The 24,727-nt window shown below is 38.1% G+C and overlaps 1 protein-coding gene across 5 annotated transcripts in view; it reads right to left on the bottom strand.

The window, feature by feature from the left end:
- Positions 1–1,535: 1,535 nt before the first annotated feature.
- LOC137502899 (gastrula zinc finger protein XlCGF57.1-like) overlaps positions 1,536–24,727 on the bottom strand; it is a 54,698-nt gene continuing 31,506 nt past the window's right edge. For 3 of the 5 annotated variants that reach the window (XM_068230086.1, XM_068230087.1, XM_068230088.1), the window contains 4 exons: positions 19,929–20,009; positions 7,823–7,903; positions 6,282–6,364; positions 1,536–3,040 (listed from right to left, as the gene is read on the bottom strand). In XM_068230086.1, coding sequence (XP_068086187.1) covers positions 1,849–3,040; positions 6,282–6,364; positions 7,823–7,903; positions 19,929–20,009 — 1,437 coding nt within the window. In that variant the 3' untranslated portion in view covers positions 1,536–1,848. The remainder of the gene's footprint in view (positions 3,041–6,281; positions 6,365–7,822; positions 7,904–19,928; positions 20,010–24,727) is intronic. The other 2 variants (XM_068230089.1, XM_068230090.1) reach the window with 2 other exon arrangements.

Raw genomic sequence — 24,727 nt, 5'->3', positions numbered from 1 at the left:
ATGCCAAATTTGTTTATATAACTGTGGTATTCGTGATTCTAAGTAAAAAGGATCTTGTTATGTGTGGGTGGAAGATGCTGGAGGTGGAGCCCAAAAGATTGGATCGTGCTTAAAAAGAACACATAATGACTCATGTATCACCAGACACAACACATTTGATTCTCTGGACAGATTCATTTGAGGGCCAGAATCGAAATATAAAAATAACCTTGTTTCTGAAAACTCTTCTAGAGGAACATCATAGCCTACTATCACACACTGCTTTCTACATCCTGGGCAAAGTTTCCTGAAAAATGACTCGGACTTTAGCGATATTGAGACTGCATTGAATTTCCAACAAAGTCTCTATGTGCAAGACGATTATATTAAAATAATGAAGTTTTGCCAAAAGACAAATAACCTACAAGTCTTCCATATGGTAAAGGAAGATTTTGTAGGTACGTCGGCAACTGAAGATGCGATCACCAACAGGAGGAAAAGCGTTGAGAATGAAAAGGTGAAACGGTTACTGTTCAAGGAAATCCAGCACAGGAAATCAGACCCTCTGAAAGTTTTTCTGAAAAGTGATTTAAAGCAAGAAACCTACAAGGATATAAACATTGGAAGGACTGATCGAGAATCTGTCGGTGACAGCTTACACTTCTCAAGAAAACTGCTTAAACTGTGGCCTGAAGGAAGACCAATAAGCTCAGAAAAATTACATGACCTGAAGACCATATTTCACTTGATCCCTAAAGGCTGTTCGGAGTTTTATCAAAAGTTATTTAGTTCTCCTACCATAGCTGATGATACCAAAGGATTATCAGGAAAGTCAGATTTTGATGTAACTTCTGAAATCGTTTGGGAAGGTGAACTTTACTCTTTTTATGTCGATTTTACTGTCATGATTTGCATCATGTAGTTACCATGGGAATTGGTTTTAATGAAAGTTGTTACTGAGTATAGAAAGTAAATTATATAAAATATTAACAGTGTTGTACTGTGATATTGTGCTTGACAGTTCTTCCTGTACAAATGGTGTGCTAGTTTTGTATTAACCTGTTTCGCACCTGGCGTTCGATCTCTGATTGCAGCATAGAAATTCCAAATCACTTGTAATCTAAGGCGCTTTTTTATCAAACTAAAATACCCAAATGAGGCTTCTGCTTATATCACTTCTGAAAAAAATGGTGGTATGTCAATATAATAAGATTTGATTTACAGAAAAATGAACGAGGTAGATAGTTTTTATTTAAGCATTCGCAAAGACGCCGCTTTCTCGAAACATGAATTTTGTCACTTGGGCTATCACTGCATAACACAACCCAATCATTAAACACACGGATATCAACAGCGAGGAACGACAGACCAGTTTTCTGGTATAAGCGATCTGGTGCGTTCGCGGATAGATTTTAAAATTAAAAGCTACTACCACTTATGTATGAGTGAACTTCTTTTTTCATGGTGTATAGTGAAGGGAAAGTGAACCTCAACCTTCAAGACAAGAGAGGGAGTGCCCTCCCGTAAGTGTAAACAGTTATTTATTTATCGTCCTCTACATCTTTCTACAAGGATTAGAATAATGTAAGCACACTCCAAGTATGAGTGATTAGCTATCTTTCAAGCTTACACTTGAAGGAAAACATATTACCTTAATCTTAACAGATCGAACGCCTTCCGGAAAGTGTACGCAGGTGTTTAAAATGCGTGCCCTTCCCACAAACCTTTTAATATATTGATTACAACCATGCGGGGGCTCCACAATAACAGTGAGAATATTAAGTTAAAGCGCGGTCTTTAGACGATACATCTTATAACAATCGTCCCGTACGTCTAGACGCTCTCCAATATGAGTGGAGAGGTTGTTATTTAGCGGGGTTTTTTACAGGAAACTTTCACCACATCGGGACCACCAGTATGACTGCGGATGTGCCTTCTCAGGTAGCCCTTATCACGAAACTTTTTACCACATTGGCTACAACAAAAAGGACGCTCACTAGTATGAGTAAGAAGATGGTTATTCAGGTGGCTTTTATCACGAAACCTTTTACCACATTTACTACAACATTTGGGACGCTCTCCAGTATGGGTTAAGAGGTGGCTATTCAGGATACCTTTCGTAACAAACCTTTTACTACATTGGGTACATAAGTGCGGACGAACTCCACTATGGGTTACCATGTGTCTACGCAGGAGCTCCTTTGTACGAAAGCGTTTAAAACATTGCGTGCAAAAGTGGGGACGCTCTCCAGTATGAATTAGAATATGGTTACTCAGGAGGCCTTTTGTCCGAAAACATTTACCGCATTGGGTGCAGCAATGGGGACGTTTTTCAGTGTGGGTTAGAATGTGATTCCTTAGCACATTCTTATCGCGGAACTTTTTACGACACTGGCTACAACAGAATGGACGTTCTCCAGTATGAATCAGTAAGTGGATTTTCAGGAGGGCCTTAACGCGAAAAAATTTACCGCATTGTGGGCAAATGTGTAACGTCACCCCCTCTCCAGTATGGGTTTCTATGTGTTTTTTCAAATTAGATTTTCGACGAAACCTTTTACCACATTCGTTACAACAATGCTCACGCAATCCAGTATGGGATATGAGGTGGCTATTCAAGTTCCTCTTTCCTGGAAACCTTTTACCACAGCGGCTACAGCAGTACGGCCGCTCTCCACTATGCGTTAAAAGATGATCTTTTAAGTGGCTCTTATCTCGATAGCTTTTACCACATTGGCTGCAACAGTGCGGACGCTCGTCAGTATGGGTTAGGAGATGGTATTTCAGATTATCCTTGTTTCGAAATGTTCTACCACACGCGTTGCAACGTAGTGCGGGCACTCTATGATTGAGCAGGTGTTTACGAAGTTTTGACTTCAGCGAAAACTTCTTACCACATTCATTACAACTGAGTACATTCTCTGTAATAGGCTGGATTGGCCTTTCTCCGGACAGGGAAAGGAGCAGTATGTCACGTACATTATGAGGTGACAAATCACACATCAGGTCAATTCCTTTTTCCAATATCCTGCAACTACTATCACCTGTAGCTACTGGAACCCTAGAATAAAGAAAAACTAAAAACTAATACCTTTTATGTGTAAGACAACAAGATCAAGTAGAGAATCCAAAAGCAAAATGTAGATTACCAAAATTATCATCATCTAATTATAAGACAACTCTCACGGACAATCTCAACAGACTTACACCACCATGGGTAGAGAGGTGCAAATAAAAATGAGGTTGTCTCGAAAGCATATTTTGGATTATTGTCCAAAGCTACGGTATTTACCCACAGTAAGAAATGGTACCGAAGGTAAAGTCCAGTGGAAAAACTGATACTTCCTACAGCAACAAGTTGGCAAGGTGGTTGGTAAATAAATATTTGACGGGTACCTTCTATCTCAGGTTTATTGCCTAGTTGCTCATTCTACACAGTAACACAGGCTTACTGAGAACTCACACCCTCACACCCATAGATCAGGACGCACACTTATACAGCTACACTCCCTAGCGCTCTCCCCTTCTCTCTGTTCTCTGTACAATCTATACTAATAGTGGCCAAATACTTTTCAGCTAACATGTATCAAAACACAGACTTGCATGCTCATGCAAGTTGGTCCAGGGACATCAAATCAAAATTAATTTATTTGCAAATGAGGTGTCAACCTCAGTGGCAAATGATGCACCAAGATACATTTTTATTAAACATTAATTTTTAAATTGAAAAAGGAAGACAATTTCCTAAAATATAGCAGTATACAATTTACAGTAATAATTTTTCAATGAAACACACCGCTCATTCCGAAAAATTTATATAATTAACAAAATTCTACATGTAATACCTACTTCACTTACACATAATCAACTCATATTCAGTATGTAGAATCACATGAAGTAATACTATACAACAGCTATAAGATTTAAATTACAATTTAAATTACATTACCTCTCTCCCATTTTCATACCTATCAAGCGTAATGTCCTGCTGTGTCTTAACCAGAGCAATTTTTTCCAACACGTTTCAGAGTTCTGGAAGGAGTTTTACATCTATTGTACAGGTCCGAGGGCCCTAGAAGACGTCACTGTACTTTACTCCTATGGGCATTCCTCTATTGCAGCTGTTCAATCTCCACAGAAAAAGGGATGGAAAAAATTCATTCACAAAATGTTTTTATATACAATAACATGCACAGATCGGATGCCCTCAAATATTTCATTTCACTTCTCTGTTGCAGTTTATTCAATTCATGAATATCTGTAGATTTTGAAAAAAATTGAACACTTACCCTGGTATACTCTTCCACATCTTCACGCACTTCCTAATTAATGAAAATTTACCACAATCACTCGTGCTTAGACCCCATGTAGTTTTATATTTGTGGTCAGCCATGCCAACATAATTATTTCCCAAATGAAGACTCTCGCAGATATCCCCCCTCACCGACTCTCCTGTATAGGCTCTATGTAATTCTTCAAGACTAGTGCTCTCTCTTCTCTAACTTAAGGCTTCCCATTAAGTTTATCAAATTTTTCTGATACATTGATTTTTCTCCTGAAATTCCCAGTTAAAAATCTTGCTGCTTTCATCTGTACACAATCTATTTCCTATATTAGATACTCATGGTAAGAATCCCAAACAATGCTTGCATTTCAATAATGGATGAACCATACTTGTGTAACTTCACCTGTAGCTCCATTCCATTCAACTTAAAGCAAGTTTAAATATTCCCTCAATTAATACATATCATTATTATTGTTTTTATGAGTATAATCTGTTAGTTTCTCAATTATTTCCATGTCTCTTTCCTCTATTCCAGGCCTATATGTTCCAATAATTCACACCTTCTTTACATTTTCACAACCTAATTTTATCCTTAAAAGTTCATCCCTATCATCAGTAAACTATTCATGTCAGCAATAAATTTCCTTCACCAGAATAACATCCCAGCTCCAATATCTTATATCATCAGTCTCTGTGATAGACAGTATAACCTTCTGGAAATACCCTATATTACCATCACTTACTCAACCACGATCTACAATTCTACTCCTATCACATAATCTCATCAGATTCCAACAATATAGTGAATTTTAATGACCTACTTACTACTTTCGACAGTTTACCAAGAGCAATCAGAGAACCCCTTCCTCCCTAAAGATTGACTGTGCCAATTGTTTAACTAAAAAATCCTTACTTACCTGGTCTGTTTCCTGAATTTCATGGCTCTGTTATTCTGTACTCCTTTAAGTGCCTCCAATTAGTTTTTAAGAATATGGAAGCACAATTATATTCTGTGGTACTGTAAACTCTTTAATACTTGGACATAGTTCCGTCACCAAGAAATTTCTACCCCTGTTATAGATATACATACATACCATGACTTAATGTTATTAAAGTGCTTACAGATACTAATAAAAATTTTGCGAATCTTGCTAATTTTCTTATTCACACAGGATCATTCTGGAAGGTCATGCCTATGGAGTAATTTCATAACTAAGAAATTTGTTGAATTTAAGAGGGACAGAGTTGATTTCAGATGTTAAATACTTTTCGTAAAGACTCGCCAGTATCACTGAAGTAGTAGGCCCATGATATATACTACCCTGAATTGCCATGACACTACATTCAGACTCAATTTTCACAGCAAGTACTCTGCCGTGACTGTATTATAATTATCCACTGGAGGCCTTACTAGTTTCGTTTCTAGTAAATTACTTTCACTAGGTCTATTGGGAAGTACATACTATCACTAAAAAACATCTCTGCTAACATACACCATGTCTCCTGAAGCAGATCTCGCCGCTTACATGGAACACTCAATAACACACTGCTTCACTATAATAGATCCCCCAAAGACTCCTGATCTGTCCGTCCATCCGTCCATCCATCCATCCATCCAAAACTAGTGATATGCATTTAGGGCAGTCACCCACACGGTAGATTCCTTATCAGTTGTGTTCCTGGCCTTTTCTTAAATGATTGCAAAAGTGGGCAGTCAAGAAAAAAGTAATGTAAACAATAAATTGAACTTAAATGTGACAGGTTGATAAGTTTTGATACCAAACCATATTTTTGGTGGATCAATTAAATCACAGTATTGAAAAGTCAAGATTTATAAATGAACAACTGAATGTTGACTGATTAAGACAATTCCAGAACACAAACACTCTTGATGATAGTACGAGTTTCTGAACATCAGAAATTACTAAAAAATTACAGAATTCTTCAATTTTTAACAATTATATTTGGAGTGATGAAAATCCTCATGTAAAATCCAATTAACCTAAACTCTACTTACTTGCCTTCTTCTTTGAGACAGGCAACCAGCTGACCAACTGTGGGTTCATCTATGCTTAGTTCATCCTTAAAAACAGTAGCAGGCTGTAACAAACAAATATGCAAAGCAAAGTAAGAAATGTAGAGTAAACAAATAAAAAGATTAAACTTTTATACAAAAACATGATATAGCTGACAAAATAATGTCATATTTGCACAATAAAAACATCAATATGTTCTTCCAATGTAAAAATGAAATGAACAACATGTGCCGTGTCATTATTGTATGAAGAACAGGAGCAAAAAAAAAGGAACTCATAATAGGATAAAGAGAAGAGCCTTGGAAGAGGGAGTAATAGAAGAAGACAAACTAGAAGGGCTAGTATAATCCCCAATTCTCACTTTCTCTCTTCCCACAACATTCTGTCATCATGTTCATCCATTTAGTATTCTTACATGACTTGTCACTTGTTAGTGCCTGTGTTCCCACAGATGACTGATTGTCAAAGGGACTTATATTGGATCTCAACCTCTTGCCTACCATGTCCAAGTTCGGTTAACAAATTGTCAGTTGTTGAACTAAATACTATAGAGCCCTATATAATTCATTACACAGATATAAGATAATCTAAACGATCAAGATGTGGATACAACAATAAATGTTATAATTCTTGTGGCTTTTTAAGTTGCTTTACGTTGCATTGTCTTACAGAGATGATGGGATGGGAAAGGACTGGGACTCAAAAGGATCAGGTGTGGCCTTAATTAAGGTACAGCCCAGCATTTGACTAGTGTAAAAACGGAAATCAGCGGAAAAACTTCTTCAGGGCTGCCAACAGTGGGGTTCAAACCCACTGATATTGAGGTTGCAGCATAATAAAAAAAAGAAGTTTGCTAGTTGCTTTATGTCGCACCGACACAGATAGGTCTTATGGCGACAATGGGACAGGAAGGGCTAGGAGTGGGAAGGAAGCGGCCGTGGCCTTAATTAAGGTACAGCCCCAGCATTTGCCTGGTGTGAAAATGGGAAACCACTGAAAACCATTTTCAGGGCTGCCGATAGTGGGGCTCGAACCTACTATCTCCCGAATACTGGATACTGGCCGCACTTAAGCGACTGCAGCTATCAAGCTCGGTAAAAAGAAAAGAAGTACTCCACACAAGAACTGTTGACTTGAGCTCATCAACACAATTAAAATGAGGAGGCTGGAATATATAGGTCACATTGTGAGGACTCCTGAAAAGAACAGTCTGCTACAAGTAATATTTCAAGGAAAAAGTTTAGGCAAATGAGGAACTGGCAGAAGATGTACATCTTGTGTTGACATTTTAAAGAAATGTTGAAACTCTTTGACACATGGCAAAAGGAAGATAGCCATACTTGCAGCTTAAATCCAGTTAGGATAAGGTAGCAGTAGCAGAGATTAAACCATCTGCCATGCAGTGGGGGGCTTTGAACAATACTATCTACTATGCATTACCTAACCTACCATTAAATATTGAACTACATGAAGAAAATGAAAGGTGGTCATCAAAATATTAGATGATTTAAAATTTGTTTACCTGTGTTTGTCCTGGCTCTGCCAAATCTGATTTGATTCCTTCTTTCAAGTGCATCTCGTGTGATGCAAGTTGATATTTGTCCTGTGGAAAAGGCAATTCTTCAGACAAATATGGCAACTTAATTTTTATGAGTGGGCTTAACAGTTCATTATTGCCTACAAAATGAGTCAGCTTCAAATGATCATTATTGTATTTCAGAAAATTTCCACATAAAAAATCGTTCAAATAATGAAAAAAAGAGACCATCAAGAGTGGAGATTGTCCCGTTTGGATGCTCAAGGGTATTGTTGAAGTGAGGAGTGATTATACAACATAAAATCTTCAAAAATAACACTGAACAATCAGAAAAATACACGGACATACTGAAAAATATTCTGCTCATCATAAACAAACCAATTCTTAAATATACAGAACTTAAAACTTATCACTGTCATCTTTCATATACTGTACTGAAAAATACCACTCAGCACAAAATACGTATATCCATATCTTCTATTGTATGTGAAGTGCTCAGCCTGAAGGCAGGAAGGATTCTCAACAGCTCTTCAAGCTGCCATAGAGAGCTAGGTGTCACTGAGAAGGCAAACTAAGGAAATAAAGAATGAGGTAGTTTACCATTGTCTTCCACTCCTAGTCAGACAGTGCTGTTACATAACAGTCTCTTAAGTTCAATGAAATGAACATACAGACCAACCATATGAATGTCAATTCCTCAACCTTACTTACTGGATCTGGCTTTATTAGGAATGGTGATACCAGCACTGCTCATATCTCAGACACATTCATATTGTCAGAGGCAAGGATGGGATTGAGACACAAAATATAAGAGAGAAACTTGTTCTGGGCCAATGCAGAAAACATCAGGCATTGAGCACGCAGTATCTCACCAGAGACAGACTAGGCAGGCCACCGGATATGAAATTTGAAAAGGAAGTCATCGAGGCATAAGCCTTAAAGCTCATGATCGATACAAATTAGAATTCATATAAGTTATCTGGACCATGAGGGTATACTGTTGCTTCACGTCTGAAGGTTAAACCTTAAAATGCCCTACACGTGACCCCTGGATGGTGCTAAGGAAGCAACAACATTGGCTGCTCGACCTATCTTCTAAAGAACTCCAAGCAAATATGCAAACTGTACAAAGTAACCCACTCAAAAGTTCTTTTAAGAGCCAACTGACTCAAAAGCTTGGACACGGTATTAAAATTTGCCAACTGAATATTGAAGGTGTCAGTAGATCTAAGTGTGACGTTTTGTCAAAATTGATACGCAATAATGACATTGATCTGGTACTCATTCAAGAGACACATGCTGCTGCAGAAGATGAGCTAAGCAGGAGAGGGAAGATTTATGGTTATAGTATTATTGGTGCTACCTTTGACAATGTATATGGTATAGCTACATACACCCATAACAACTTGGAGCAGGTTGAATTCATATCATCTAGTACAATTAATAATATTCATACTGTAACAATAAAACTGCAAGATGTAAGTCATCCAACTATCCATGCTGGCGACTTCAACAGCCATCATGAAACTTGGAAATATGCAAGAAACAATGATTGCGGCATAGCTTTAGTAGAATGATCAGAAGACCAAAATGTACATCTTATATTTGATGCAAAAGACAAAGACACGTTTAGATCTGCTGCTTGGAAGCAAGAGTCCAACCCAGACCTCTGTTTCGTCACATCTAACTCTGTTGGCAACCCTCTACCCATGATGAGAGAAGTTTTGGGGTACTTCCCAAATAGTCAACACAGACCAATCTTCCTTGAGATGGGCATCTCTGTTCCCTTAATTAGATCTTTCCCACGCCCATGCTGGAACTTTAAAAAGGCAAACTGGACGAAATTCTCGGACGAGCTGGACAAATGCATCAGATGGATTCCGGCAACCAGCTATAATTATCAGAGATTTGTAGGGCTTGGGAAATCTGTAGCCAAAAAGCACATCCCAAGAGGCTACTGGAAAGAATACGTTTCTGGATGGAGTGAACAGAGCGATGCCCTATACAAAGATTTTCTTGAAACAGATGCCCGTACGACTGGTGAGGAGCTATTGCAGAGTCTGGATGAAAATCATAGACAGAAATGGACAGAAACAGTTAGTAACTTCGATTTCTCGCATTCCAGTAGAGAAGCCTGGAGCCTATTGAGGAAACTTGGAGGAAACTCAACAGGAGGTAGAGAGAAGTCAACTATCTCACGAAACAAAATAGCCTCCCATATTGTTTTAACTTCAAGGTTTATTAAAGATTAAAAATCATACAAAAACCGTGAAAAAGAACCTAAGGATACCTAAATGTACCTCTCCATCCTCGACTACTCTGAAGCCTTCACGATTGATGAGGTTGATACAGCATTAAATGACATGAAAGTTGGTAAGGCACCAGGTTTTGATGGAATACATCCTGAATTTATTGTAAATATGGGACGGAATGCGAGAAGGTGGTTGGCGTGCTTCTCTACCCACATACTTCAGACAGATGTTCTTCCTAAGGAGTTTAAGATGATTAAAATCCTTGCCATATTGAAACCTGGCAAACCAAAAGATATACCACAAAGCTACAGGCCAATCGCTCTCCTCAGTTGTTGCAATAAACTCCTTGAAAGACTACTATACAACAGAATTAGCTTTGTAATTAATCAACATATTCCTATGGACCAAGCTGGTTTTAGGCAGAATCGTAGCTGTTGTGACCAAGTCCTTGCATTCACAACATGCACTGAAGCAGGTTTTCAGCAACAGTTGAAAACCTCTGCTGTTTTTCCGGATCTTTCTGCTGCTTACGACACGGTTTAGAGAGAAGGGGATATTACCATGAAAAACCACGGTACAATTAATTGGAACATGCTTGATAATAGACTCTTTCAGGTTGTTCTAGGGAATAGGACTTGCAAGCTGACAAGACTGAACAATGGTCTCCCTCAAGGTTCAGTCTTGGCTACTCTCCTGTTCAATCTGTGTGTATCACATTTGCCACCAATGAAATCTAGAAAATTTTGCTATGCTGATGATATAGCTTTAGCTACAAGTCATAGTAACCTGAGAGAAACAGAGAACATTTTAACTGATGACTTTTCCATTCTTAGTGACTACTTTTGGAAATGGAGACTTCCACCAAACACCAGCAAAACTGAGATGTCCTGCTTTCATCTAAATAACAAAATAGCAAACTGTACTCTCCAAGTGTCTTTTAACACGTTCACTGCGTATTAGCAGAGCATGACATACCCGCCAACCTGAGCAAAATATTTGTGTGGTACTCTTTAAAAGTTGTAATTATCGAAGTTTTGTACGTTGGTAGGACGAGTTCTATCGAACTCATGGACTTATCCCACTCATGCGCCTGGTGCGTGACCCGCACGGTGGTTGAAATCATGAAGTAATACTGGTCACCAGACAGATCACGTGCACTGGTAGATTACTGTGCATTACTTACCGCAGATAACAAACAAATGCATAAAGTATCTAACAGACATAAATATATTCATATTTACACTTCTTTATTGCAGAATTTGACAAACAAAAATGAAATACTTTGGCTAATTGGGTAGGTCTCGTGATGCTGAAGGAACCACATTGTCGGCCATCAGAAAAAAATATAAATAAAATGATAACATAAGCATCACGACGTAGTCAAAAATGATTACTGCACGTTCAAGTTACTTATAAATGTGATGAGGAATAAATAACAATTAGAAGTTCTTTCGTGTTATACACATATATGATGCAAGAATAAACGACAATTACAAGTTCAGTTCTTTTACTGAACATATTGCAGTAGTGGAATTTATTTATTTCAAAAGCGGAACCACTCATAATTCTCCTGAAGAATTAATAAACACAAAATGCACTGAAGTGGTCTTGCTGCTGAAAGATCCCATAAATGAATGACAACGTATGGCAAATCTGGAGAGGAAATACGCGGGAAACAGAATACGCATGTGCAAATGTGGCTACGGATGAATCTGCTAGGAGACCGGACTTACACGATGTGCAGGATGACAATTAGAGCCTTTCTTGCCATGCGGGAAACCTGTGATTTACATTTCCTAGCAACCGTCCCATGACGCGCTAGGCACGTGCTCCACACCTGCTTATGAAGTAGCGTTATACGCCTAGCGCGTGATCTGCATTGAACATGTTAACAGTAAGGTCCTCAGACACAATAATTATCCAAAGTACTTACGTATAACATCAGATCGGACACTCTCCTTCAGTTAACATCTAGTAAATACAGCAACAAAGATTAGGAGTCGTAACAACATTCTGCAGAAGTTGTGTGGTGCAACCTGGAGTGCTTCTGCAACTTCAGATATTCTGCCCTTTGTTTAGCTTTCTCTGCGGCAGAATATTGTGCTCCTATGTGGACCAGCAGCTGTCATGTGAAACTTGTGGACACTCAACAACACAATGAGGATTATTTCAGGTGTAATAAGGTCAACTCCTACCCACTGGCTTCCTGTCTTAAGCAACATCATGCCTCCTTCATTCCGTAGAGCACAAGCACTGTTGAGAGAATACTCCAAGATAAATGAGAACCCTGACTTGCCCATCCACTCCAACATTCCTGACCTTCAGAGTAACCGGTTGACATCTAGACATCCGCCAGTTAAGTTCACTCAGAAGCTCACAGAAGACAATTTCAACCCCTATGCCCAATGGAAGGAAGACTGGATCTCAAAAACAGGTGAACATCTCTGGCCTTTCTTCCCACCTAATTCGAGGTCTGATCTCCCTAGAAGAACTTGGACCATTCTTAATAGGATTTGATGTGGTCATGGTGTCTGTGCTGCGTCCCTGTATAAACGGGGAGAGATACAATCCCCCGAACATGACTGTGGTGCTCCTTTTCAAACCATCGAACACTTTGTAAAGGAGTGTAGCAGAAGAGCCTACCCTGGAGATTGGTTTGATTTTCTAGAAGACAATACAGAGGCTCTAGAACGGATAACATCTTTGGACATTAGATTATAATGTACTTGCTTTCTTGTTTCAGTATGTATATATATATGTCATACAATAAATAAATAAATAATAAGTAAATAAACAAATAAATAAATAAATAAATAAATAAATAAATAAATAAATAAATAAATAAATAAATAAATAAATAAATAAATAAATAAATAAATAAATAAATAAATAAATAAATAATCTGGACCACAATGAGCTAGAATAAATCAGTGGGGCTGTAGGCCAGACATCAGCACTCCTTGTGAAGGCAGTCAAGTTCTAAGTTGGCAACAGAACATACGATCAGCTGACACGAAGATTGTGCATATGTTTTAAGAAGTGAAAAGTTAGATTGTCACCTTCAAGAATACCAGTGCTATGTTCACCATATAGCTGCACTTAACAGTTTAACTAAACCAAGGTTAGATTTTTGTAAAGTCTTACTAAATTATAACTGAGGTTTGTTTTTGTACTTTCTGTTTGTAATTAAATCCATTTTAATGTTTTCACAAGGAGAAAGTAGTGGGAATCATGGTAATTATTTATTTGATTATTTTTCTCATTTCCTTCAAAGAAAAAGGAATTAACTCAACAATGGGTTGTGAGGATGAAAAGAGACAAAGGAAATCTCAAATAGACTAACTTCAAACAACATGCACATGTGAACTAGCGAAAGGAACACAGCATGGTGTTAGTTCACAATCTAAGTTGATGTTGTCACTATGTTTTTGAAACAGGAACAATGGAGAATGTATTACAGGTCGTACAGCAGGACAGTGTCACCAAGGTTTTCAACAGGCTTGCGAGGAATCTGCATTGCCTTACATGACAGTAGCATGGTGGTAAAAGCCTTCAATGTGTAAAGCCAAAATGTGGCAGACATGTGTCAACCAGGTCGTATTAGTGCCAGTGAAGAAGCAGCTATATGATTTGTGAGCAAGCCCGAGACTCGAGGTTAGGGAATACGACCGTGCTTCACATCTGAAGAAAAATGTGGGGATGAGAAAAATTGCATCATGATGGGTTCAGCGTGGTTTGACAGAGATGCAGAAATGGTTATGATAAAATGTTGCTCGTAACAACTTGGAGCGCTATAAGTGTGAAGGAGATGATCCTTATGCCATATCATAATGTTGGATGAGACATGGGGTAATTTGTATGACCCACAAGTTATACACCAATTATGGGTAACCACAAAGTTAAAAATTTTGTCAGAACCCCAGCCATATAAAAGTTATGGTTATTCTCGGGTACGACTGTGGTGGTGTTATCTTAAAGCATTATGTTCCCCCGCAGCAGACTGTCAATGTGCAGTATTGCTGTTCATTTTAGGAACACAACCTGCAACCTGCTTGAGAAATAAGTGGCGACACTTTCTGCAGGATCCATGAATCATTTTGCATGAAAAGGCTCACAGTACGAACAGTGAAAACTGTGACTGATTTGTGTGGTCATGTAGCTGGAAACTGCTGTACCACCTACCATAAACCAAGAATTAAGCCCTTGTGACACTCGCATGATTCCTAAGAGGAAGGAACAACTTTGGGGCCTTTGCTTCAGGACTATTCCTGAGATCTGTCAGCATTAGACCACTATGAACACAAAAGGTGCAGCTATAGGTTCCCTACAATCGCTACATCACTGGCAACAGGTAGTACACAATGCTGGTGATTAGCATGAAGGACAGTAAATCTTGGTATAATATGTATCTCTTTTGTACAAGTGGAAATTAAATAAATGCAATTCATAAAGTTCCAAACCCGGTATACATCCAAGAACTTTCCTTTTACAAGTTGCTTCACAGCGCTCCAACACAGATAGGTCTTAAAGCGATGATGGGATAGGAAAGGGCGAGGAGTGGGATGGAAGCAGCCTTGGCCTTAATTAAGGTACAGCTACAGCATTTGCCAGGTGTAAAATGGAAAAGCATGAAATACCTTCCCCAGGGCAGCCAACAGTGGGGTGAAACCCACTGATATTGTGGATGGAGCATAATAAAAATAGGGGAGTACTCCCCACAAAAGACTGTCGACCTGTGCTAATCAAGACAATTCAAATGAGGCAGCTGGAATATACAGGTCACATTATGAGGAGTACTGAACTGAACTGAACTGAACAGTCTGCTACAAGTAATATTTCAAGGAAAAAGTTTTAGGCAAAAGAGGATCTGGCAGAAGATGAACATCTGGGATCAACATTTGAGAGAAATGGCTCGGAGCTGCTCAACACATGATAAGAGGAAGCCTTGCTAGTAGCCAAAATGTGGTTAGGATAAAGTAGCAGTAGCATTGATGAAACCAGCTGCCATGCAGTGGAGGTATTTTCAACAATAATAGCTGCTATACATTAAATTATATGATGATTGTTGTTTAAGGGGGCATGACATCAATAACAATTAAAATTATAACTTCCGAATATATCCACTGACTGAATCTACAACAAATTATGATGAAAAGGTGATCGTGAAACAAAAACAATCAGTGGATCCAGTTCACAATTACTGGGTTGATACTTATCACTGGCCCCTCATGATGGTAATAATCAATGGTAAAGCAAAACCAGACGGTGCCTCCTAATCACAGGTAAGGTAGACTCATGGTCTTTCTCGCATGATGGTACTAATCACAGGTAATGGAGATCCATGTTATGTCACACACAATGGCACCACCCACAGGCAACACAAACCCATGGTTATTATTATTATTATTATTATTATTATTCTATGAGCATATGGCAAGGAAATGATATATATATATTATACAATATATGCACAATAACAAACAAAAACATTGATTCACTTCAGGCATTAGTGTTATCTGTTATATGTGAATGTCCAACTTTTGAATCCACTGCAGTGCTTCCGCTGTTGGCAATAGGACGTCTTCCAGTCTACCTGGATAAGCCCATAGTTGACACTCGCTTACAATATGGAGACTAGTCTGGTGAGGTGATCCACAATCACATTCTGGAGATGGTACAAAGTTCCACTTGTAGAGAGAATCCCTGCACCTTCCATGACCTGTCCTGATCCTGTTCAGTCTGGACCAAGTTTCACACGGCAGTTGGGATCCATTAGCAATTCCCCCACCCCTCTGAAGAGGTTATAGAGCGGAAAGTCAGGTGATTTATTTCAGTGGCCTTTCCACTCCTCCAAAGCACTGAATTTGGTCGACGTCTTCAGAGCAGTATCACAAAGGGTTGGATGTTGTGATTTCAGTCCTTGGAGACTAAGAGTTGGTATGTCATTTACAAGACGTAGCAGAGGATTCATGTAGATCTTGTTGTACTCTTGAATAAAAGCACTGGATCTTCGTAAGTCAGGTGACATTATTCCAGACAACAGTGGGAGCCAGTGAACTGGAGTAGATTTGATAGTGTCAGATATAAGACGCATGCAGCTATTCAATTGTGGGCCAATATACTTTGTATACGGGCTACAAACCCAATGGACTCTCATTTAAATACCCCTGCGTGACACACTGGCTCAGATTTAAATCCCAGTGGAAAAGCTGTTTGTGCTGCACAATGGAAAATATATTGTTAAAAGAAAACTACACAAGATATTAACCTGAAATTCTGTCATAAAGTGAATGAATACATGAATTCAACTAAAATGATGTTCTTGTGTGATAGATTGATTGTGGAGGTCTGGCGTGAAGGTTTTGCTCATCATCACTCTATGAGTCACTACTGATATATACATTTCCTGACTCATTAACACTAACACTCAACATTTCCTCACACAAATTATCATCTTCTAATTCCTGAAGATCTTCACTTACACTACTGCTGGAATCACTATCTAAAATAATGTTAATTAACTTCACTAATTCTTCGTGTTCAGAAACATGGACGCTGCTAGTTGCCATATTGACTACTGGCTTGAAAGGAATTTGAAATATTTCCAAGTCACCCTACACACGTGGTTTGAAGGTCAAATAAGGGGAAACTTCAACATACCCTTGCGTCAACCTTCGAGTAATCCAACACATTGGCTGAATGGTCAGCGTACTGGCCTTCGGTTCAGAGGATACCGGGTTCGATTCCCAGCTGCGCCGGGATAAGTGGGATTGGTTAATTCCAATCGCTCGGGGTCTGGGTGTGTGTGGCATATTCAACATTAGAAATCATCCTAGGTAGGACCCTCATCTTCACAGACATGCAGGTCGCCTAATAGGCCGTCTACTAGAAAAAGATCTGCACCAGACATCTCCAGAGGCCAAACGCCATTATTATTATTACCTTCTAATATACAAAAATCTTAACACAAGAGCCATCTGTTACAAGGTATGGACTATAGAAAGATATCTGAGCATTGGCACTCCCCGAGCCCAACTTGTCATCCGAGTTGTAGGCTATGTGTGTGCAAGCGGGTGTGCCTCGTCATCTGAATTCACTGGAGCACAATAGTCGGCAGTAGAGAAAACCTGTGATAAGGCTTAAGAGCGCTGGATGTTTGCAGTAGATCCCCTAGTAGTACCAGTGTTTCACTCACAAGCAACACAAACCCATGGTGTTTCTCACATAGTGGGATTAAACACGGGTGCCAGCCAAACCTGTGGTGTTTGTCACATAGTGACACAGACCCTTGGTGCATCACACATAATGGTAATGCCCACAGGCAACAAAAACTCATGGTGTTCCTCACATAATGGTATTACTCTCAGGCAACGCAGACCCATAGTTTTCCTCACAGAGTGGTACTAATCACAGGAGCCAGCCAAATCTGTGGTGTTTCTCACATAGTGGTAATAATCACAGGCAATGCAGACCCATGGTGTTTGTCATGAAGTGGTACTCATAAGTAACACATGGAACCAACTGGTTCAATGTACATGATTACATTTATCACAAACAACGCCCAGAATCGTAGTGTTCCTCACATAAATTCACTGTTCCTATGTAATGCAGACCCATGATTTTCCTATCAAAGTAGTACTAGTCACAAGGAAAGCTGACTCATGGTCCCAACTGATGACCCTAACTTAGCACACGAGGGCGAAACGCAGGCAACCAAGAATGAGTTAGCTGGAAAATTTATAATGTCCAATAACGGACCATTATATTGGTAATGGTACCTACGATAAGATATCTATTAGGTTCAACCTTTTCAATAATAATTAGCTACCTGTTTATGTTACAAATACCGTTTTTTCAACTTGTGGACCTGTTTTGACACATATAATGTCATCATCAGCCATAAAATAAATCACAAACATATAAGCAAAGACATAATCTGTAACTGACCATTCACACCATGTGTCATAACAGAAGAGTAACACCTTAATAATTAAATCTGGTGCCATGACACATTGGAGTAAACATAAAGTCTCTCATTATTCAAAAACTAAAAGAGGAAAGATTCTTCAATATGTAGTCTTTGTGCATCCATTCAATAGAAGGCTCTGATAGGCTTCCAAAATAAAGAGTCATTTAAAACACTCACACATGATATGCGTCAACCAGAGCGTCGAGAACTTCTTTGAGTCACTTGTAATTTATACCTAATATAATTGTAATACTGATGAATATGAAATCAGTCAGTGGTAAAAGACGTTAGCCTTGTGAGAAGGAGATATAAAATGTGGTAGGTTTGGAGGGGAGGAAGATTGGGGGAAAGAAAAAGATCTTGTTAGAGGATTAGTAGGTTCAAGGTGGGTCTTGTGAACAATGTGGTGGGGGCTTGTAACGTTCCAGTGCCCTACAAAGCCCCACCACATTAATAATTATTAATTAAATCTGGCGCAGTGACACACTGAAGTAAACATAAAGTCTCTCAGTGCCCTACAAACCCCCACCACATTGTAACATTACAAGCCCCCACCACATTGTTCACAAGACCCACCTTAAACCTACTAATCCCCTAACAAGATCTTTTTCTTTACCCCCATCTTCCTCCCCTCGAGACCTACCACATTTTATATCTCTTTCTCACAAGACTAATGTCTTTTACCACTGACTGATTCCATATTCATCAGTATTACAATTATATCAGGTATAACTTACAAGTGACTCAAAGAAGTTCTCGACGCTCTGGTTGACGCATATCCCATGTGTTTTAAATGACTATTTACTTTGGAAGCCTATCGGGGCTTTCTATTGAACGGATGCACAAAGACTACATATTGAAGAACCTTCCTTCTTATATTCTTTGAATAATGAGAGACTTTATGTGTACTTCAATGTGTCACTGCCCCAGATTTAATTATTAATCCATTACTCTTCTGTAATGACACATGGTGTGAATGGTCAGTTACAGAATATGTCTTTACTTATATATTTGTGATTTATTTTAGGACTGATGATGACATTATATATGTCAAAACCGGTCCCCAAGTGGAAAAAAAGGTATTTGTAAAATAAACACGTACCTAATTAGCATTGAAAAGGTTGAACCCAGTAGATATCTTATCGTTGATCTCAGTTCAATACGGAAACATTAATGAAGTTCATATCTTTAAATAGGTAATGGTACTAATCACAAGCAGTCTCATGGTTCTAATTTCATCATCCCTTGGTCGCCCATTTTAGTCACCTCTTATAACGGACACATACCGTGGGTGTAGTCTTTGTCTGTGACACCCAACCTCAGAGGGTAGAAGAGAGAGAAGAAAGTGAAAAGGGATCCAAAGCTAAAATAAATGAAGTACCAGACAAGGAAAGCCAAGAGTAATGAAGGGTGTGAACATAATAAGACTCCCTAGGCATCAAATCAACTAATACTGTCCGGGCTGGAAAAGAACAACAGTTGACCAATGAAGGTCAAACACGATAGGTGAAAGTGAGGGGCCTGGCACAAGTGGAAGCAACACAAGGACTCTGCTAAGGGCCCCTGGTCACAAAATCACGCTTCCAAGTTGAGAGCCCCTGGGACCGCGTTTAGTTGCCTCTTACAACAGTCAGCGGATGATGTGGGTGTATTCTCCATCTGTGTACCCCACCCAAAGGGGTAGCATAAAATTTTGAACTACTTGAAGATATATAAATATTATTTCAAAAGTTTTGCAATCCCACCATAAATACCATATCTGCCCTATAAATGAAGAGTCATGTATTGAAATCTATTCAGCAGCTTACCCACAATTTGTATAATCAGAAAAAAAGTCATCAAAATATTAGATTACTTCAAATGTGTTCACCTGTGTTTGTCCTGGCTCTGCCAACTCTGATTTGGTTTCTTGTTTCAAATTCATCTCGTCTGATGAAAGTACATAGTTGTTCTGTGGAAGAGTTAAGATATTAGGCACATTCTTCATACACATCTGGAATTTTAGTTGGGCTTAACAATTCATAATTTCCCAGTAAATGAGTCGGTTCCAGTTTCAAATCTTCATTATCGTTTTCCAGAAAATTTCCAGGTTGAGGATCCTTAAAAACATGACATTAAAAATACCTTCAAAAATGGAAAAGAGTCTTGTTTGAATGCTTTGGGATATCTTTCAATGTGAAGCAATTAAATAATATAAAAACTTCTAAAATAATACTCAGACATACTGAGAAATATTCTGCTTATCATAAAGAAACCAATTTTGAAATATTTGGAAATTCAAAATTTATCAGTCATCTTTCACCTCTTGTACCAGCAAATACAGCTCAGCATGAAATTTGTATCGTCCATATTTCCTGTTGCCTGTGAAGTGCTCAGCCTGATGGTAGGGAGGATCCTCAACAGCTCTGATGAAGATGATGATGCTTGTGTTTAAAGGGGCCTAACATCTAGGTCATCGGACCCTAACGTAATGAAATATAATGACAATTTATAAGTTCAAAAATCATCCATTGACCAGAAAACAATGTGATTAAGTGTGAATTTAAGACCATCAGTGGATCCGACCCAGAAACAATAGTACTACTGAGTTGAGGATGCCCGTTGTGTAAAGGGGTCCACGGCCCCTCATAATGGTACTTATCACTAGTAAAATAGAACCATGGTATTTGTCATGTTGCGATACTAACGTAGACTCCTGTTGTTAAAATTATAAAATCCTTTTAATAACAACCACCTACTCAATACATTATATTACTCATTGAATTATAAAATAATCATGAGGTGTCTTAAATGAAGGAACATGTTTCGTTTGACATAGCGAACATCGTCAGCCTTAATTTACAAAGATTAGGTCAGGGCCCTGAGCTGAATGATAAAAATTGTTAAAAGAGTGACAATGCCATAATAAAAAGTAAAATGATAACATTAGACTTGAAATTATAATAATATGTACAGATTAACAGCAAGTATTTGTAGAGGAATACTTTGAACGATGGTAGTCTATAAAGTTAAAACAAACATGAGGTTGTTAAAGTAAAAAGATATAGATATAGTGGATCTTGAAATATATGTCAATGCGTGAAGCGTGGATTAATTATTGACTATGGAGTTCTTAAATTGAGCAAAACAAAAGTTGAAATAGAGTTTATTGAATAGTACGAGTCAAACTGAGTCAGTTAAAAGGCGCATGGCGACGAAACTAAGGTTGAAATGACATGAACTTCAGTAGTTAGGAATTCTGTAGGAGAGCCAACATAATGCCAGAAGGAAATACAAGTTGAACCAGTCCGTATTTACACGCTAGCAGTAGAATTAATCTTATACAACGTAGGACACCAATGTGGACTCGTTAAAAAGTAACTATAACTTGAAAGTAGGGAGAGTTCCAGCAAACCAGAGATGGATGGAGCAGATTATGGCACAATTGGAGTTAGAAATCTGGAATGAAAGAAAAGGGAGGAAAAATAAAGTTATGTTATAATGAACAAAAAAAAAAGGAGGCTTACCCTTGGGACTAGTGTGAGGTGTTCGCTAACGTTGGCTGCGCGAATCAAACTGGCGAGTAACCTTATTGCTGCTTCTAGTATTGTATGTATGTATACGTAGAGGCGGGGAGTGAGTCATGTGAGGAGGAGGGGTGACCGATTCCTTAGGCGGGTCGGGTATTCGTGGAGGGGTGTCGCATGAGAGGGCAGTAGAGTAGTAGTTGTTGTATAATTAACAGTTGTATAATTAAAGATTCCCATAAAGTTATTATTATTTATATTGAAAAGAGAGATTAGTTCTGGAATTTTCTCGATTATTGGACTTTTAATTTCTGAAGTATCATTTAAATTTTGATGCCCGTTAAAATGCTGGTCTAGGAATACGTAAATGTTCTCAAACTCTGTCATAAGTTTACTTTTATTGACGTATTTCAAGATTTGAAGGTCTTTTTCAATTGTAGTAAAACTGTGGCCAGTCTCTTCCATATGGGTGCTCATGGTGGAATACTTTTTATGTTTCGAAGCGTTGTAGTGTTCAAGGTATCCGGTCAAAAAGCTACGTCCAGTCTGTCCGATGTAGGAGAATCCACAATGGGTGCATTTAAGCCTATAGATACCAGAGTTCGACAATTTATTGTGATTAATGTTAACTATATTTGAATTGAAGAATATATTACGGTTCGTATATCGGGTTCTATAAGCGATATTAATATCGTATTTCCTTAGAGGGTTAGTAACTTGAAATAGGCCTGGATTTGTGTAGGTGAAGGGAACATATTTGGTTTTTGTAGGCTTGTCCGGAATCAATTTCGTTGCGGGTTTTAATTTTATCTTGTTAATGATTTTATTAATCATTAAGGGGTTATAGCCGTTAATTCTGGCCAAATCCTTAATATAGTTTAGTTCTTTTTTGCGATTTTCAGTTGTCAGCGGGATTTTTAATGCTCTATAGACAAGACTAAACAATGCAGCCTGTTTATGAGATTGCGGATGTAAGGAATCGTTTCTTATAGTGATGGGGGCACAAGAAGGCTTTCTAAATATTTGAAAAATGAACTTATTATTCTCTCTTGAAACGTTTAAATCCAAAAAGTTTAGAGAACCATTGATCTCGTCTTCCTTAGTGAATTTGACATCATTGTCAAGCTCATTAAGGGATGTTAGCACACTATGACTATCATTTTTCTGTGTATCTATAATGGCAAAAGTGTCATCAACATACCTTAACCATAATTGAAGACCATTAATATTATTGATTATTTTGTTATTTTCCAAATCATCCATAAAGATATTAGCTAGAATGCCCGAGATCGGGTCACCCATTGCTAGGCCCTTTTGATGATATATTCTATTATTGAAGGTGAAATAGTTGTTATTAAGTACAAATTCTAACAGACTGATGAAATTATCTATTTCGCATTTGCTAAGGTTACTGTGTTTTAAAAGGTTTGATTTAATAATCTTGACAGTTTTGCTTACCGGAATATTGGAATACATATTGGTAATATCATAGGATACTATTATATGATTATGCTCAAGATTGAATTTTGATAATTTTTCACAAAATTCAAACGAATTTCTTATATAGGCTGTATTATTGAATTTAAAGTGTTTACTGAGAAAATTATGCAAAAATTTTGAAACTTTGTAAGAAGGGCTGTTCATGCAATTGATAATAGGGCGTATAGGTACGTCTTTTTTTATGGATTTTTGGCAAAGCTTTTGCAGTTGGAAGTTTCGGGTTCATTATTATAAGTTTCTGATATTCGTGTTCTTGAAATAAGAACGGCAGATTCTTCAATAGGTTCTTCAAACTTCGTTCAAACTCATAAACAGGCTGCATTTTTTAGTCTTGTCTATAGAGCATTAAAAATCCCGATGACAACTGAAAATCGCAAAAAAGAACTAAACTATATTAAGGATTTGGCCAGAATTAACGGCTATAACCCCTTAATGATTAATAAAATCATTAACAAGATAAAATTAAAAACCGCAACGAAATTGATTCCGGACAAGCCTAAAAAAACGAAATATGCTCCCTTCACCTACACAAATCCAGGCCTATTTCAAGTTACTAACCCTCTAAAGAAATACGATATTAATATCGCTTATAGAACCCGATATACGAACCGTAATATATTCTTCAATTCAAATATAGTTAACATTAATCACAATAAATTGTCGAACTCTGGTATCTATAGGCTTAAATGCACCCATTGTGGATTCTCCTACATCGGACAGACTGGACGTAGCTTTTTGACCGGATACCTTGAACACTACAACGCTTCGAAACATAAAAAGTATTCCACCATGAGCACCCATATGGAAGAGACTGGCCACAGTTTTACTACAATTGAAAAAGACCTTCAAATCTTGAAATACGTCAATAAAAGTAAACTTATGACAGAGTTTGAGAACATTTACATATTCCTAGACCAGCATTTTAACGGGCATCAAAATTTAAATGATACTTCAGAAATTAAAAGTCCAATAATCGAGAAAATTCCAGAACTACTCTCTCTTTTCAATATAAATAATAATAACTTTATGAGAATCTTTAATTATACAACTGTTAATTATACAACAACTACTACTCTACTGCCCTCTCATGCGACACCCCCTCCACGAATACCCGACCTGCCTAAGGAATCGGTCACCCCTCCTCCTCACATGACTCACTCTCCGCCTCTACGTATACATACATACAATACTAGAAGCAGCAATAAGGTTACTCGCCAGTTTGATTCGCGCAGCCAACGTTAGCGAACACCTCACACTAGTCCCAAGGGTAAGCCGCCTCCTTTTTTTTTTTTTTCATTATAACATAACTTTATTTTTCCTCCCTTTTCTTTCATTCCAGATTTCTAACTCCAATTGTGCCATAATCTGCTCCATCCAACTCTGGTTTGCTGGAACTCTCCCTACTTTCAAGTTATAGTTACTTTTTAACGAGTCCACATTGGTGTCCTACGTTGTATAAGATTAATTCTACTGCTAGCGTGTAAATACGGACTGGTTCAACTTGTATTTCCTTCTGGCATTATGTTGGCTCTCCTACAGAATTCCTAACTACTGAAGTTCACGTCATTTCAACCTTAGTTTCGTCGCCATGCGCCTTTTAACTGACTCAGTTTGACTCGTACTATTCAATAAACTCTATTTCAACTTTTGTTTTGCTCAATTT

This window comes from Anabrus simplex, chromosome 13, assembly GCF_040414725.1.
Source record: "Anabrus simplex isolate iqAnaSimp1 chromosome 13, ASM4041472v1, whole genome shotgun sequence".
In the NCBI taxonomy this organism is placed as follows: domain Eukaryota; kingdom Metazoa; phylum Arthropoda; class Insecta; order Orthoptera; family Tettigoniidae; genus Anabrus; species Anabrus simplex.
Note: the sequence above shows the minus strand (reverse complement) of the source record. Positions and strands in the feature narration are given on the sequence as shown.